The sequence below is a fragment of the Canis aureus genome, chromosome 11 (genome assembly GCF_053574225.1).
Source record: "Canis aureus isolate CA01 chromosome 11, VMU_Caureus_v.1.0, whole genome shotgun sequence".
Classification (NCBI taxonomy): domain Eukaryota; kingdom Metazoa; phylum Chordata; class Mammalia; order Carnivora; family Canidae; genus Canis; species Canis aureus.
In genome coordinates, this window is record NC_135621.1 from 38,713,829 (window position 1) to 38,730,600 (window position 16,772).

General features: G+C 39.0%; 1 protein-coding gene across 1 annotated transcript in view; it reads right to left on the reverse strand.

Annotated features, from left to right (window-relative positions):
* The window catches only part of SLC5A7 (solute carrier family 5 member 7), a 28,217-nt gene extending 14,241 nt beyond the window's left edge, over nucleotides 1-13,976 (reverse strand). Inside the window, exons 1-5 of the mRNA XM_077914874.1 lie at nucleotides 13,886-13,976; nucleotides 12,429-12,657; nucleotides 7,930-8,043; nucleotides 7,027-7,182; nucleotides 1,634-1,782 (exon numbers count right to left, since the gene is read on the reverse strand). Of these exons, the coding sequence (XP_077771000.1) occupies nucleotides 1,634-1,782; nucleotides 7,027-7,182; nucleotides 7,930-8,043; nucleotides 12,429-12,606 (597 nt within the window). The 5' untranslated portion in view covers nucleotides 12,607-12,657; nucleotides 13,886-13,976. The remainder of the gene's footprint in view (nucleotides 1-1,633; nucleotides 1,783-7,026; nucleotides 7,183-7,929; nucleotides 8,044-12,428; nucleotides 12,658-13,885) is intronic.
* Between the last annotated feature and the right edge of the window lie 2,796 nt (nucleotides 13,977-16,772).

Genomic DNA, 16,772 nt, shown 5'->3' on the forward strand with positions numbered 1-16,772 from the left:
TCCCTGGTGTTGGCTTTCTTAGTATATCAAGTGCCTCAGCTAAGAAGTTTGTCATTGTCAAACCAACCTTGCCTCCAAAGTTCCAAACAGAGATTTATTTTTGGAAGTTTATGATGATGCTAAGGAGAATTCTGAATTTCAGCACTGTCCATTTGGTTTTGGCAATTCAAATTAAATTGATTGAGAATTAAATTGACTTGAATTCAATTAAGACACTAGTGAATGAAATTCCATGAAATGCACATAGACACTAGGGGAAAAGAGGAAATGTTGTGATTATTGCTAGCAGATGTAAATTTATGGCTTAACTATAATTTTAGTTGTAGTCATTTCTTTTAAAATTTTCCTGCCATTATTAAAGATTCTAGACAATAAAAAAAAACAAAACAAAACAAAAAGTGAGTATGAGATTCGACTCCATTTTTCATTTCTAAGTGTCTAGTGTAAACACCAAAATAGAGGGAAGAGCTTTTCATTATGAGGAAAAAAGAGGAGGCTCAAAGGTGCTTTAATCATCCATGGGAAGGGTATCACGATGTGCAGTCTGAACTTCCTCTGTGGCCTATCTGTGAGGGCACCAGCCCTACACACTATGTCTCTGAGATAAAATACATGTGAGTGAGTACTACGCTACAGTGCCCAGCATGGAGTACTCACACCATTTTCTTTGATATGTCTTAGGTGTTGAATATTATTGTATATAAAGTAATATAGTCTTCACATTTTAAGATGTTGAGCTTACAAAGGCTCAACGTTGACTAAAATGTGTTCATAACACACCAAAGCACTCTTAACATAATACAAGTAATACATCTCATAATTATACAGTACTTTTTACTGAATAAAACACACATATATTTCCTAATTTAATTTAGAACTTATAAACAATACATAACAAACCTTTCTAGTGCCTATATAATTAAGCCTTTTCTTTGTTTTTAGACCCCAGATAGTGATGATTAATATTGAAACCCACAGTTTTTCCAATGGGATAATTTCTGTCTTATGAGAAGTCTTACAGATCAACTAAAATGAATACAAGGGGGAGATTAAGAGACCAGTGCAGGGGGCACCTGGGTGTCTCAGTCTGTTAAGCATCTGCCTACAGCTCAGGTCATGATCTCAGGGTCCTGGGATCCAGCCCTGCCTCAGGCTCCCAGCTCAGAGAGAAGCCTGTTTCTCCCTCTCCCTCTGCCCCTGTCTCGTGTTCTCTCTTTCTATATCAAATAAATAAACAAAATCTTTTTTAAAAAGAAAGACTAATGTAGGTGAGCACCAATGTTTACATTTTAACTCTGAATAAAGTATGTTGCCTTCAAACTCAAGGAATAGCACACATAAGTTTCCATCAAATGTAGGCATGAAGGGAAGGAAGCCCTAGGCCTTTTTAAGAATTAAATTGAGGGCATATTTTCTGTTAAAATCTAACAAAATGACTACAGTTTTTTGTCCAATTAATTCACTGAGAAATTTAAAATTTCAAATGGTATGTGATCTACTATGTATTACTCATGACAGAAAATGACATTTCTATTAATTTTTGCTGAGTTAGCATAATACCACAGTACCTTTTAGAAAGAAAAAGGAGAGGAAAGGAAAAGAAGAAGGAAAGTCTGCAAATGACTCCACTTACCAGGCCTATGAAGATGCAGAAAAGCTGAACTACATCCGTGTAAGCCACAGAGTAGAGACCACCCACTAGTGTATACAGAGTGGCAATCAATGCAGAGACGATGACAGAAGCTTGCACGTTGGCACTAATGATCACACTGATGGTGGCTCCTGAAGAAAGCAGACAAGAGAACACTGTGGTCAAGGTACTCAAATGGATTCCACTTTCTGTTTAAGGATATATTGAATGTTCCGTGACAGTAGGTATTTCCCTGTGTCATGTGAAAAGTATTGGATGATAACAGTTAATGTAAGTTTTCATATCAAAATCTTATAATCTCTATAACTTAAATATGTATATACATATATATACTTACGTATATAAATCTACATATATTTAACACATTCTTTCTCTCTGAAATTTATGCTCTGGTAACTTATTTATGTGGGACACCCAAAATTCATGACATGACTTCAGAATTCCATGAAGTATACTAAATTTAGTACTACTATAAGAACCCGAAATAATTTTACTACCTATCTGAAACAGACTTAATTAAATATATGCAATATACTTACTCATATCCTTGAGATAAGCCCAATCACCCATTTTCCATTAATTCTGACCCCTGCTAGCTTTTAAAATTCATTTTTATTTTCATTTATTTTTATTTTTTAAAGATGTATTTATTTATTGTTGAGAGAGAGAGAGAGAGAGAGAGAGAGAGCAGGGGAAGGGGAAGAGGGAGAAAATATCCAAGCAGACTCCCATTGAGTACAAAGCCCAGCATGAGGCGCAATCTCATGACCCATGAAATCAACACCGAATCCAAAACCAAGAGTCAGACACTTAAGCAACTGAGCCACCCAGGAGCCCCCTTGTTAGCTTTTTTTAGATGATGGGTGGTATAAGGTACCAAGGTTTAAGACAAGTGTGTAGATGAAAATAATAAAATTAGCAAATTTTATTCCAGTCCTACTGCTAGGACACCAATGTGTTGAAGGGCCCTAGATTTCAATTGAGATTTTTTTTAAAAAAAGATTTTACTTATTTATTCACAAGAGACACACAGAGAGAGATAGAGGCAGAGACAGCAGAGGGAGAAGCAGGCTCCATGCAGGGAGCCCGATGCAGGACTTGATCCCAGGTCTCCAGGATAACACCCTGGGCTGAAGGCGGCACTAAACCGCTGAGCCAACTGAGATTTTTAAGTAATTTTCATTATCAGAGTTTTAAGCCTGTCTTAGAAATAAAATTTAAGTTTTTCTTACTTTATGTCTTTGTTTATTGAGTTTGTTGATGTCTATATCTTGGATGAGAATATTAGAGAATGTACAATTAGACCACTATGGCTCTTGGACTTCTCTCAGCATTCACTTGCTGCTTTCTAAACTCTTTTCCCATTGTTCTCAAAAGCTACATATTTTATATTTTATATTGTTAAATGTAGCAATTATAGGAATGCTAACATACTTGGAACAAATCTGTGATTTTTTAATATCATTAATTGCGATCTTATATTCTGCCACCACTTCTCAGTTGCATGCTAACAGTGTGTGCAACCTACTAGAGATGAAAATGCATTCATTTTTTCTCAAGGAGCAGTATAAAATATTTTGATCTAAGATAACAATACAATTTTTCAAGAATTTTTTTCTTAGTGCTTTGAATATGGTAACAAAATTATTTTCTTGAGTAAAGCAAATGAATAAAAGGAAAAGACTGACAAGGAATTGGAAGATGAAGACAATGGAAGGTAGTCAATTATTTATAAATGACTTTGGGTAATTGACTGAGTTATTGTTGTATGGATATTTAACAGGCTTTTTTTCCCCCTTGCAATTATTTACTTCATGTTGAAACTTTAGTTGCAATTCTTTGCCATTCTTCTTTTGGTCTGGTTTTCTATTTTAATAACATTTCTAAGTACAATTATTACCCTGCCTCTTTGGGTTGCTGTTTAATTTTCTACCCATTAGTGAAAATTTTATTAATTCTACACCTCCAAAAGGAAGGGAAGGAGGCTGTATGCTATAGAAGAAAGATCACTGGACTAGGATTCTAAAGATTTGGATACTGGTAAGTACTACCATTTGGTTGTAACTCAGTGGTTTTAAAGAAGTCTCCCACTTTTCTATTACTATTAAGATTGGGATTAATTTTTCTTTAAAATATTTTCTAGATAATTCCATCATTTGTAGTGAGTAAAATAAATTACCTGCTAATGAAATATTACTTTATTCATGCAGCCATAAAATAAACATACTATAAATAAAATCATAAAATTCACTGAATTTGAGCTGTGAGAAGTGTAAATATACATCTTTAAAAGATTTTATTTATTTACTTATTTAGAGAGAGAGAATGCATGATTTTGGAGAAGGGCAGACAGAGAGGGAGAGAGAGAATTCCAAGCAGACCCTAGTCTGAGTGTGGAGGCTGATGCGAAGATTGATCCCAAGTCCCTGGGATCATGAACTGAGCCAAAATCAAGAGTTGGATGCTTAACTGACTGAACCACCCAGGTGCCCCTTACAGATACATTTCTTAAAAAAATGTTTGTAAAGGATGTTGTCCATTTATGGTAAGAAGATAGTTTAAAATTCTCCTAAGTTTCTGTGGTGAACTAAGCACATTCACAGGAAAGTGGTAATAGATATTGTATTTGTCTATTCTTAAGTATTCCAAGTTATTTCTAATAAACACTAATTTTGAATTACGTCCAACTATTATTTTTGAAGAAAATATGTATTAATTTAAAAATACATCTTTTTGGGATCCCTGAGTGGCTCAGCAGTTTAGCACCTGCCTTCTGCCTAGGGTATGATCCTGGAGTCCCGGGATCAAGTCCCACGTCAGGCTCCCTGCATGGAGCCTGCTTCTCCCTCTGTCTATGTCTCTGACTTTCTCTCTGTGTCTCTCATGAATAAATAAACAAAATCTTTTAAAAAAACTATTTTCTTTACCAGAGCATATATTTCAAGCAATAGCAGCAATGTTTTTATACATGTTGTTTGATATGTGTGTGCATCTATGTTGATATGTATATATATCCTAATATTTTACATATATATTGACATACACACAGACATAGAGACACATGCTCATATACAAAAATAATTAATTGAAGCAAGTTCAGAGTTTAGTTCAAGTTTATATTTCCAAAATACTTTAGAAATTAGTTGGGGCACCTGAAACCAAAAGACGCCTGGATGGCTGAGTTGGTTGAGTGTCTGACTCTTGATCTTGGCTTAGGTTATGATCTCAGGGTTGGGACATCTAGCTCCATGTTGGGCTCCATGCTCAGCAGGGCATCTTCTTTTCTCTCTCTCTCTCTCTCTCTCATTCTCCCTTTGCCCCTCCCCCATTCATGCTCTCTTTCTAAAATAAATAAATCTTTTCAAAAGAAGGAAATATTAGTTTATTAATTCAATTCTCCCTTCAGGGCTCAATTGTATAGATTGATCTTTATTTGATGAGAGTGAACATTTTGTATTCTGTTAGCTATTCAGCCCACTCCCTTTTTAATATCTCAGCAGGCAGTTTGTTCTTAAAACCAACATTTTCTAGTGTTGAAACCAATGACAAATAAACTACCCATTGCTTCTTGGCTAATGAGAGCAAGGTGGGAAGAAAGGTGCATTTTTACACATAATTTCATTAGGATATAAGTGCAGTGGTAATTATGGCATATTATTATATTGCACCAAGAAAGTGCAACATTTTCCACTGAGGTATATGTTACTTTATAGCTATCAAACTCTCTTCTACACCAAATCATCTCTTCATTTTACAGTTGGAGACCAAGAAGGTAAGATTATATGGGAGTTTGAAAAAGAAACGTGTGAAAGGTAATATAAACTAATATCTGATATTACAGAGGACAGATCTGATAATAATACTGAAACCAAAAGACAAGTTTGTGGTATGGAATATATACCATAGAAGGACATTCATCTTTTAAAAAAAATTTAGATTCAATTAGCTAATATATAGTACATCCTTAGTTTTAGGTGTAGTGTTCAGTAATTCATTAGTTGTGTATAACACCCAGTGCTCATTACATCACATACCCTCCTTAATGCCCATCACCCAGCTATCCCACCTGCCTCCACCTCCCCTCCAGCAACTCTGTTTGTTTCTATAGTTAAAAGTCTCTCATGGTTTGTCTCCCTCTCTAATGACTGGAACTGGAGAGTATTATGCTGAGCGAAGTAAGTCAGAGAAAGACAATTATTATATGGTTTCACTCATGTGTGGAATATAAGAAACAGTGCAGAAGATCATATGGGAAGGAAGGAAAAACTGAAGGACATTCATCTTATCTTACTTTTGCTTTGATTACTTTGGGTCTAGCTGTAGACTGGAGCCCTTTATCTTCATTTGTAAGATGAGATAAAGAGAAACATATGTAGATGCCTGGATGTTAAATATGGACATATTTCAGTGAGGAAGGTTGTGAAACTTCCAACTCTGTTGATCTGCGAGAAGGAACTCAACACTCAGTGAAATGATCTGTATTTCCCCGTGATCAAAAGGAAGGTTATGAAGCCTGACTGAAGATCTCCCGCTATCCCACTGAAATCTCCTGTTTTCTAAACCTTACAAGTGGGTTGAGAATCAGTGGGCCAAGGATAATTTGTCCTTAGCATTAATTGGACTTGGTAGTAAGTTAAACCCTAAGGACTCTAGGTTCATTTTCTAGATCCCTAAACCAGTACTTTAGGATTACATTGAGAAAACAAGTGATGTTTTTCTTTTTCTCTTTTGAAGAAAGTAGAGATAATTTACTCATTCATTCATTTGTGATTAAGATTACTACTATTAACAGGACACAAGTCCTGCCTTCAAGAAATTTATAATCCCTTTTGAGAAGTTGGATTTGGGCTTGATATAGATTAACGGGCACATAATCATACAAAGTGACAAGTCCAATGAAAACAAAATTCCAGGTGCCTAAGGAAGCCCACAGCACGGTCAGGATTACTGGTCCAAGTAAGTGACATGTAAGAGAAGATTGAAGGACATCTCCTGGTTGGCTTGGCAGATGTGCAAAAGGGCAGGCAGGGAACAAGTCAGAAGCAGAGGGCACCTGCACTTGCACAGTGTTAGAGGCAAGAAAGGAGGTGAGGCCTAGAGTTCTGGAAGGAGGGGAAGGGATGGTGAGAGGAATCAGAGTCTAAGTCATAAAAAGCCTATGCACCCACTTAAAAGTTTGGAAAAGAACAGTAAAGGAACAAAATCCGATTTGCATTTCAGAAGAATAGACTAGAGGAGGAAGTCTGAGCAATAAACAGGGAGATGGTTGCATTCACCCAGGTGAGGGAAGCTGCAGGTGGCCTGGCCTGGGGCTTTAAGGGAGTAAAGTTGTGTATGTGATGTTCCCTTAACCAGAGAGAGGCAGAGGTCCTTACCTAAGGCAGAGAAAATGGCTGCAGCCCAAAACATTTCTCCCATTAGAGCGGGAATAAATAGGAGCCCACCCATGCGTTTTCCATAGATCTGTTGAAACGGGTCTAACATGGTCACATATCCCTTGGAACGCATAGGCTTTGCAAAGAACAAACCACCTAAAATAAATTAAACAAATGTTTGTGAGAAAATAAAAAAATACATAATATAATAGTCTTTGCCAACTTTTTTTACCATGCTATAATTTCTCAAGGGAAATAAATTTTTAGAACACTTATTTGTGTGGAGGAACCAGTCTGAAATATAGTGTGAGTACAGAACCAACACATATTTAGCAATCAAACATGAATTTCTTAACACCTTTGTCATTGTATGCATCCAAAGGGCCATTGGATGGTATATCTGAGGCATGTGGATTGAAAAACATGGACCAGTGTGACACGCACTAAAATGCCTTTGTATCACCCACCATAGCATTCAGATACTAATTAAGCTCAAGATCCAATAAATGTATTTTAAATGAAAGAAAAAAAAGAACTCTGTTATATAATATTCTTGACCTTTTCTTAGTTTGATTTACACAAAGAAATTCGGGTACAATTCAAGTTGATTCATTGTTAATGATATCTTTACTATTTTTAAAAGAAAAAAATCATATGTTAAGAAATTCACTATTCTCTTACCATAGATCAAGGGATTTTTAAAAAACATATTCCGTAATCAAGAGATCAAATAATCTAAGCATTATTGTTACCGACTTCTGGTAGCAGGTACTTGAGAGATTCCTGGTAACATTTTTTTCCACAATAGTTATTCACAGTTTGACTCATTATTTCACTTGTTATTTGTACTCCTCTTCTTTATGCTTTACTGAGTGGGTCACTAAGGTTTAAACTTTCACTTACCTAAAATCAGACTAAGAGAATATCCAATTGGTGCCTGAGCCCAAGCTAGACCATAATCTGGTACATACACTGCTTCGGCTGTCCCATTGATGTAACCTCCTCCGACCCAGGTGGCTGGAATAGAATGAACAGTGAGGGAAAGACACTGCCATACCCCAGACCTGCTCAGTTTAACACAGTGGCCAGTAGCCTCCTATGACTATCGAGCACCTGAAATATGGCTAGTCTGGTTTGAAATGTTCTGAGTGTAAAATACACATTGAAATTGAAAGACTGAGTATGAAAAATTAAATGTAAGCTATCTCAATAATTTTTTTGTATTATTACATGATAAGATGAAAACATTTTCAACATAATTGAGTTACATTCAATTATTTATATTTATTCCCCCTATTTTTTCATGTTTTTAAAGTGGTTTGTAGAAAATTTAACATTCCCTTTGTGGCTCACATCATATTTATCTTGGTCAATGTTTGCCCTGGGTGTTTTCTGAGTCCATTTAGTCGTCAATACTTTCAAACCATATTGTTATATCCCAGAGTCTGACATTATATACAAAATATTATGTGACTATTTCTATTCTCTCTCTTTTTTAAAGATTTTATTTATTTATTCATAAGAGGCACAGAGAGAGACAGAGGCAGAGACACAGGCAGAGGGAGAAGCAGGCTCCATGCAGGGAACCCGACATGGGACTCGATCCCGGGTCTCCAGGATCAGGCCCTGGGCTGAAGGTGGCACTAAACCACTGAGCCACCCGGGCTGCCCGACTATTTCTATTCTCAATAATATTACAACCTTTCCCTCCACCCTCCATAACATGAGGTCAAGTTTCTTTATCTTAAAGTCTTTCTGTTTTAATTGTGTTGATATTCTCACATTGATCTTCTCACATTGATCAGGTTTATCTTCTTGCGGGGTTAGGGGGAGGGTTTCACGCATGCACAGGTGTGGAGGTATGTGCCTTTTTAAAATTTGTTAATAGGGTCACTTCTTAAACACCCTGAGTATATAGGATTTAGACAGATTTCCATTGTAACATATTGTTTACTTCCCTAAATTGTTAAAGGAGACATCGCACTTTTACTCCAAAGTGTCCTAAAGTGAGTGTAAATTATCTTTCCCAAGTGCCCCGTATGCATTTAGACATAAAAAATGGCATTTAGAATTTGAAAAGTTGACTGAATATCTACTTGCATTCTTTGTTTTAATCTGGGTCTTTTAGTAAGATATTTGATATTTCATGGAGAATAATAAGAAAATGTCTTCTTTAGTTGTCATTTAATAGAATTTCTGTAGAATAATAGCTGAAGGAGGAGACCAAGGAACCAAAGAAAATACATGATGGTTAATCAAGATTGGACCAAAAAGGATCTATAAACTTTACCATTTTCTGTGATAAGGCAATATCACATATGATTATTGCTAAAAAGCTAAATTTAATGGAACACTTAAATCTTTACAGTTTATATCCTTTGAAGAGTATTGCCAAGATATTTTTTTAAAATTCTCTGTATAATTTGTGTAAAATTATGAGGAACATAATGGCTTACCAGATATGAGTCTGAATTCTAGGCTATATCATCCAATTGGGAATAAAATTTAACTCTGAAAAGTTCTCTGAAATCTCACAGAATATAAGTAAAATAAATAATATGTACATGAAACTATCAAAGACAGATGTCTCTATTGTGTTCATGCCAAAATATATCTGGCTTTTGCTCCAAATACAAAGCTAAGAAGAGAGTGTTGTGGGGTTAGTACTATTGCTTAAAGGTTAACATGAAAAGATCTCCCTGCAAAGGAATTTCCAGCACTTTTAAATGGAAAGTGTATATACAAAATCCTCAAGTGGACAAATATGCTCTTGGCAGCCACTCTCATCTGCCTGGAAGATTTTACGTGGGTCTTAACAAACAACAAATGCTATAATTTGTTTTTTTCATTGTAAGCCCTCCTGAAAATTTAAACAGTTTCCCTCCTTCACTGGGTGTCTGACTAGGACTTGAAGAAATGATTCTCACAGGTACTGAATCAGACCTGATTCGCCTACTAGGCAACTGGAACTGCTAACACCACCCAGCATCGTCTCATTGCATAAAGTGAATGGTCTTATGAGAACAAAGCCTATTAGTGATCATTTGTCTTTGCGTAGGTCTCCTCTCCCTTGTCCAAAAACAAAACAAAACAAAACAAAACAAAACAAAACAAAAAACTTGGTGACTGAATGATTACAAACATTATAATATAGAAATGAAGACTTGGTTACTTATCATGTGAAAGTCCTCCCATTTTTATCAGTCTTGTCCCTTTTATGCCAGAATTTGCTCTGTTTGTATATTTCATGTCAGACTCACCAGTGAAAACAAGAATTCTTTCAAACTATGTGCATTTTTATTTTTTAATCTTTATTCTTTTTCAAATACATACAATCAATGAATGTAACAGGGTTTAGATAATATGGTTCAGAATTTAAATGAATTATAATATTGACCAAGATTCTTTTCAGTTCTGAAAGACTAAAATCTTTCAAAATCGAGCTAGACCATGATACTTCATATGAAATATCATGATTTAAATTTTTCTATATACTTAATTAGACTATTCTGTTGAAAAATAATTCTAGATGATAAAAAAACAAATCCTGGAATATGATCTTTATGAACACAATAGATATAACATTAAACTAGAGTAATAATAGCACATTGTAATGAACAAAATTAACTATGAGCAAAGATTTTGATATGGACAATCTCATTTAGTCTTTTCAACAGTTTTTTGAGTGGGATCAACTCTCATTGTTTTATTTTGCTTTTCTTCTTATTTTCTTTGTACAGGAAAAATCTGAAGGGAATATAATTCACTTCAGACATCAGTATTGCATCTGGATCTTTAGGATAAAGAAGAAATGTTTGTGCTATAATGAACAATGAACATTAAGATGTAAATGTGTATGGTGTTCATTCATAGGTAGATAATAAGAGAACATCTTAAAATGTATACCAGCATTTCAGTAAACATATATGCAGGTGGTAGACTAACTGGATGATTCTCACTCTGTTTTTGTACTTACCTGTGTATATTAGATATTACAGAAAATATTTTGCACGATACAATTTGTTCTATATATGTGTGTATGTAGAAAAACTGAGGAACAGAGGGTAAAAAAGGACCCTTTTACAAATGATGTGCCTTTGTAAAGAAAGGAAGTGAATTCAGCTGGAAGGCTGCAGGCAGTGCATTGAGGAGGGGCCTCAGGGTGTGGCTGCTGGGAGACCTGTGTTGGGTGCTGACTCCAATCCTTGTTAATCATGTAACTCTGCATCCTTACTCAACCCCAGAGCCCTTTCACATTGCTCAAATATAAGGAGCTTCATAAAGATCATATGAAACCATATGCAGTTAGCAAAGAGTTAAATGAATATAAAACATGCGTATCTGAAAAATAAAACGTATAGTCCATAAACTATTCTAGAATAGTATAGGTTTCAGATGGCCAGCAGAGATGCAGTCTTCACAGATTGCTTTGGTAAACTATTCCATATACAGAGGAATCATTTTTAAATAGCACCTCAGGGCTGAAATTGGGCATTATTTGGATATATTTCTGATGAGATACTTTCCAATGGGCCCTCAGAGTTCCAGTTAGTGTAGATTATGTTGCTAGTATTAAAAAACCTAGTAAGAATTGGAAGTGAAATGTGTGTTGTTGGTGAAAATGTATCAAATACATTTGTTGTTTTTCAGAACTATTTTCTACAACCAAGAAGATTTAAAAAGAGAAACAAATCACCACTTAAACAGAACCACCTCTGGGCATCAGCTCCTCAGAGCCCAGGGGTGGTTTGAGTGGGAGAAGGCTGCAGATGCTGGCTGAGGCATTCCTGTTAGGACACGCCCTAGCTTGTCCCCTTTTATATCTAGGTTCCTGGGAATCTTTTTTTTTTTTTTTCCAGTGCTGTGGATTCCTAACTTGTGATTGTCTTCCTGTGAGGAAATTAGTTTATTAAATGGGAGAATTAGGTTTCAAAACAGGACATCAATCAATTTGGAATTGTGCTGCCCCTAACTGATTTATTCAGTTGCAAACCATCACGAGTTAATGTTCATTGACATTCATCATTTAAGAACACCCAAAGTCACAATTTTGTGCCTAAATTAGTGAACAGGATGAGATGCTGACTTTATTGTGTAACTTTTAAGACTAAGACACTTCTCTACCTCTTTGTTTTTATTCTGTTCCCACCCACTGAATTGTCCAGATAGCTCAGATTCATTTCATCGATATTCTGTCCAGCAATTTACTATAAAATCATTTTGTTCAAGTACCACTGAGTTGAAACCATTTTATTTTTGTTTTAAATAAATGTAAAGTTATTTTTAGAACACATAAGCAGTGAACATAAGGAATCCTCAGAGGACAAAGGCTACGGTTTGCTTCGTCACTCTGGGAGGGCAAGGAGGGGTGGGCAGCATGGCGCAGAGGCATCAGAACCTACCTGTCATGGTAAATGCACCCACCAGCAGACCAATGTCTCGGCCACCAACTATGATGGCCTCGCTGCGCTCTTCTGAGCTGCCGCTGTTTTTGGTTCTCCAGGCAGCCCATATTCCAACCAGTAATATTAGAAGGTAGAATACGATGATAGCTATCAGGCCTTCCACATGGAAAGTCATTTTTATTTTGGGGTCCAGATTCTTCCACAGCTAGCTACTTCATTAAGATCTCTGAAGAAAATACAGTAATGCATTATAAACCAGTCAAGCATGCGTAGGCAGCTGGGAATAAACCAGCTGGCTCCTGAGAGATCCTGTGCCACTTACAGAAAAAACACATTGAAATCACATATGACACTAGCAGTTGCCAACACAAGTCCACTATTTTTTTCCGACTATTTAACAGTTTAACGTTGTTTTGAGTTTTCACGAAAAAGAAAAAAAAAATAGAAAGTGCCACTTAACAAATGTAACCACAGTCACTTTTAGTGTTTAATGAATTCTTTCAATTTGAAATTGACCTTGTCTTGTGACTTGGTCAAGAGATCATTTCCAAAGACTGTGTATTTGGAACTTACTATTCCATCGAGAATTGTGCAGTCGTCTTACAATACTACTCTGAGAATTCTAACATAGTCATTCATTCATTCATTCATTCATTCATTCCTCTGTCTCTCCTTTCAAACAATATCAGGGAATGGTTCGAAAAGGAATGTGATATGTAAATCTGGGAGACAAAAAAGAAAAAAAAAACTTTAGGAAACTCAGTTTCAAAAACACATCAGCTCCAATTTTCAACAAGTGCCTGTGGTCCAAGTTACTGAAGCAACTAAAGATGTTACATCGCTTAAAGACTGCACCTCTTCTTCCTCTTCCATTGTTCTTTGCTCTTTTCATGTCTCCCCCACCCTTTTGTATATACAAGAAAACAATTTAAAAATACAGAATTGCCTAAAAATATAACAGGGTGTCAAAGGTATTAAAAACAAGACGTCGAGTTCTAACGCCTGTTCTTTCTGGAATTCTGCTATTTTTCAAGCCTCGTGACCACGGCTATTTCATGGACTCGCCTTCACACAAGCACGTTTCTGGGGGGAATACAGGTATTTGTGTCCGCAGGTGGGGAATGAGACCTCGGGCGAAAGAACTAGGCTCCCTCGGATTCCGGGGAAGCGAAAGGAGCGCGGCCGGGCTGGGTGCGCTCGGCTTCCGCCAACGCGGGAGCTGGGGGGTCCTTCCTTCTGGGGCCAGCCCGAGGCTCCCCGGCTCTCGCCCCTCGGCCCCAGCGCAGCGCCCAGCCCCGGAGAGCCTGGGGCTGCAGGCAGCGGACCCGCCGCGAGTCCCCCCCCGCCCCCCGAGGGGGAAGCCGCGTCCCTCCGACCTACAGACGCCGCGGGGCGGCCACCGCGCCCCCGAGGGAGCGGGCTCCGAGGCGCTCCGGTGCCCGCTCCGCTCCTACCTGCAGTGGTCGCCTGGCCGGGAAGCGCTCCGCCGTCCGGGGCTCCTCGGGCAGCGCGGTGGTTGGGGGCTGCGAGAGTGCGGGGGAGCGGGGGGCTGGGGGCCGGGGCTCGGGGGGCCGCGCCCGCGGGGAAGGGGCAGGCGGGCGGCGGGTTCCAGCCCCGGGGCCCCCACAACCTGGGCGCGCGCGGAGCCGACAGGTGTGTGCGCCGGGGCGAGGGCACTGGAAGCCGCCGAGGTGGCGATCGATCCCCGTATTGGCAAAGTCCCCTTTATAAGGGCGGCCGGCGGGGGCGATCGTCAGAGCCGGGAAGGCGGACGTCAGAGCCAAGGGGTGATGGGCGGGTGCTGGGGACCGTGCCCGGCGCGGCGCGGCGCGGGGCGGGTGGGGGATGCGACGCACCGGGCTGAGCTCGCATCGCGCTGGAGCCGCCGCGGGACCCCGCGCCCCGCCGCTCCCGCCCCTCCTCCGGGAACCAGGGCGTGGCCCCAGGGCCGTATCCCACTCGGTGTTCCCACGACTCTGGTTGGAAGCAGGGAATGGGGAGACGGGGAGGGCTTCGGAGCATCACGTTTTCAGCTGGAGCTGCTGGAAGTCCAGCGGAGGGGAAGGGGCGACAGTTGTCTCGCTAGACTTGGCCCGAAGCGGTTTCTGGCATCTAGAGCAGACGGGCCCCTCGCGCTGCCTCCCGGGGGCCGTGGTGGACGCCGGTGCCACCCACGCCGGGGTGCTCGAGGAAGACATTTCAGGACGGTTTCCAAAGTCGACTTAAAATCATGTCCCTTTCGCTTAAAAACGGGGTTATAATGCACTATTCCTAGGAGTTGTCCAAAACCACAGTGAAGTTATCACACGCGCCAGATGAGGTAGCTTTCCTCGTAGAGCTAACTAGGTTGGTCGCCCATCAAAATATCCTATTCCGGCGTTACAAAAAATTTACTGCATAAGTTTAAAATATCTATCTATCTATCTATCTATCTATCTATCTATCTATCTATCATCTAATCTATCATCTATCTATCATCTATCAATCTATCTATCTATCTATTCATCCATCTATCATCTATCTATCCCTAGATATCTATATTAATGCCTAGATTATTTATATGTCCACAGATCCAGTCACACATCTATAGCTCTACTTATATATCTAGATATGTCGATAGATTGATAGCTATAGATATCTGTGCATGTATACACAGACATGAGTGTATGGGAAGAGAGAGAGAGAAGAGCCACAAGTCACAAAGCCACAAGCCCCTCTGGTCACTTTCTTCCTTTTTCCCATATTCCACCATGCCAGTCTATTGAACAATGAAATATGAAAATCTAGTAACTGATAGAATAAATATTTCTTGACTACTGGTCACCTCTTTCTAGGTGAAATTTTGGACCATCCCCATCTTCTTACACAGCATTTGGAAATGAACTTTCAAGTTTTTATCACTACTCCTTTGCTTTGTTCTCTGGGTAAACAATAACTGCATCCAAACACTTTGTTTGGGATAAGAGGCCAATGGAATTAAAGCGGAAATTAGGACCAGGGAGAAGGGTCTGCATGGACAGTTATTTCATCTGGGTTGAATGATATGCTCACTGCTTTTCTGGAAATGGTTTAGAAAGCCTTTCAATGTAACTCCATTTTTTGCACGGAAGGGTTATGAATTTAAGCAATTTTAAGAAATGGATAGAGGGAAAACAGAGATGGAATTTCATATCATTATTCAAGTGCTTTTCAACAGAAACTCTTCATTCTTGATTTTGTTTTTGACAGTTATGTGTGAGTCAATTTCTGATTCCGGACTTTGGTCACAGGTTAATTTGTGTCTTCCCAACCAGAATACACTTAGGGTGACAATGACAAAAAGCTTGTGGTTGTAGCAGGGCAGCGGTAGGCAAGAGAGTGTATGAAGGAGTGCGCAAGGCTAAGGTTCTGGGGGTTAGACTCAGATCCCAACAGAGACAAAAGAGGTGGCTGTCCACAGAGAAATACCATCTGAGCTTTTGGCTGTAGGAATGGTGAATGCAGCCAGGACACAAAGCTCTCTATGGGGCTCACCTAATCCACTTTAAGAAGCCAGATTTGCCAGCCTCTAGATTCAGTGCCAGATCTGGGAAGGTACAATGACTTTGGAGGTGGCCCAAGCAATTCTGACCTGGCAGAGCGGCTATCCTTCATGATGGAGGGCACCAGTTGAAAATGACAACTGCTGATGTATTGAGTCTGCTTCTGTGGAAACATTTCCTCATTTGCTGAGCCCTGTGAGCCCCTGCATCTGATCTCATGAGGATGCCACTTGTGAATTTCTGCTCCAGGTTGTGCCTTCCCAGACACCCATTCTCTGTTGTCTTCAGTGTGTACCTCTTCATCTACTTCCCTGAGAATATGGGAAATATATGGCAGTGGAAAGCTCAGTTGCAGCTTTGGAAGATAAAAAAGCAGCTTTTGCCTTTCCAAATCATTTATGTGTTTAACAGACACTTCCTAAGTGCCTTTGGTGTTCTAAGCACTGTTCTAAATACTGAGAAACATGTGGAAAATAATATAGTACCTGCCCCGAGGCAATTTATAATTAGTGAAAGGAAAGCAGGAGCAAACAAGCAAAAGCTCTACTTGAGTCTACCTGCTGGCAAAGATATGTCATATCTACACACACAGATTTTAGGGAAAATACAGAAAAAGGCTTTAATCAGACCGGGGTATTTTGGGAGGACAAGGAGATTTATTCATACAACAGACACACTGTGAGGACCTACTGTGTGCCAGGAATTATGAGAGATACCAGTTACCTAGACAGAAAAAAAGGGAGCCCTGTCCTCATTGAGCTCATAGTCTATGACCCTACAACTCAAAGTATGGTCCATGGAAAAATAGTGTCAAACATCA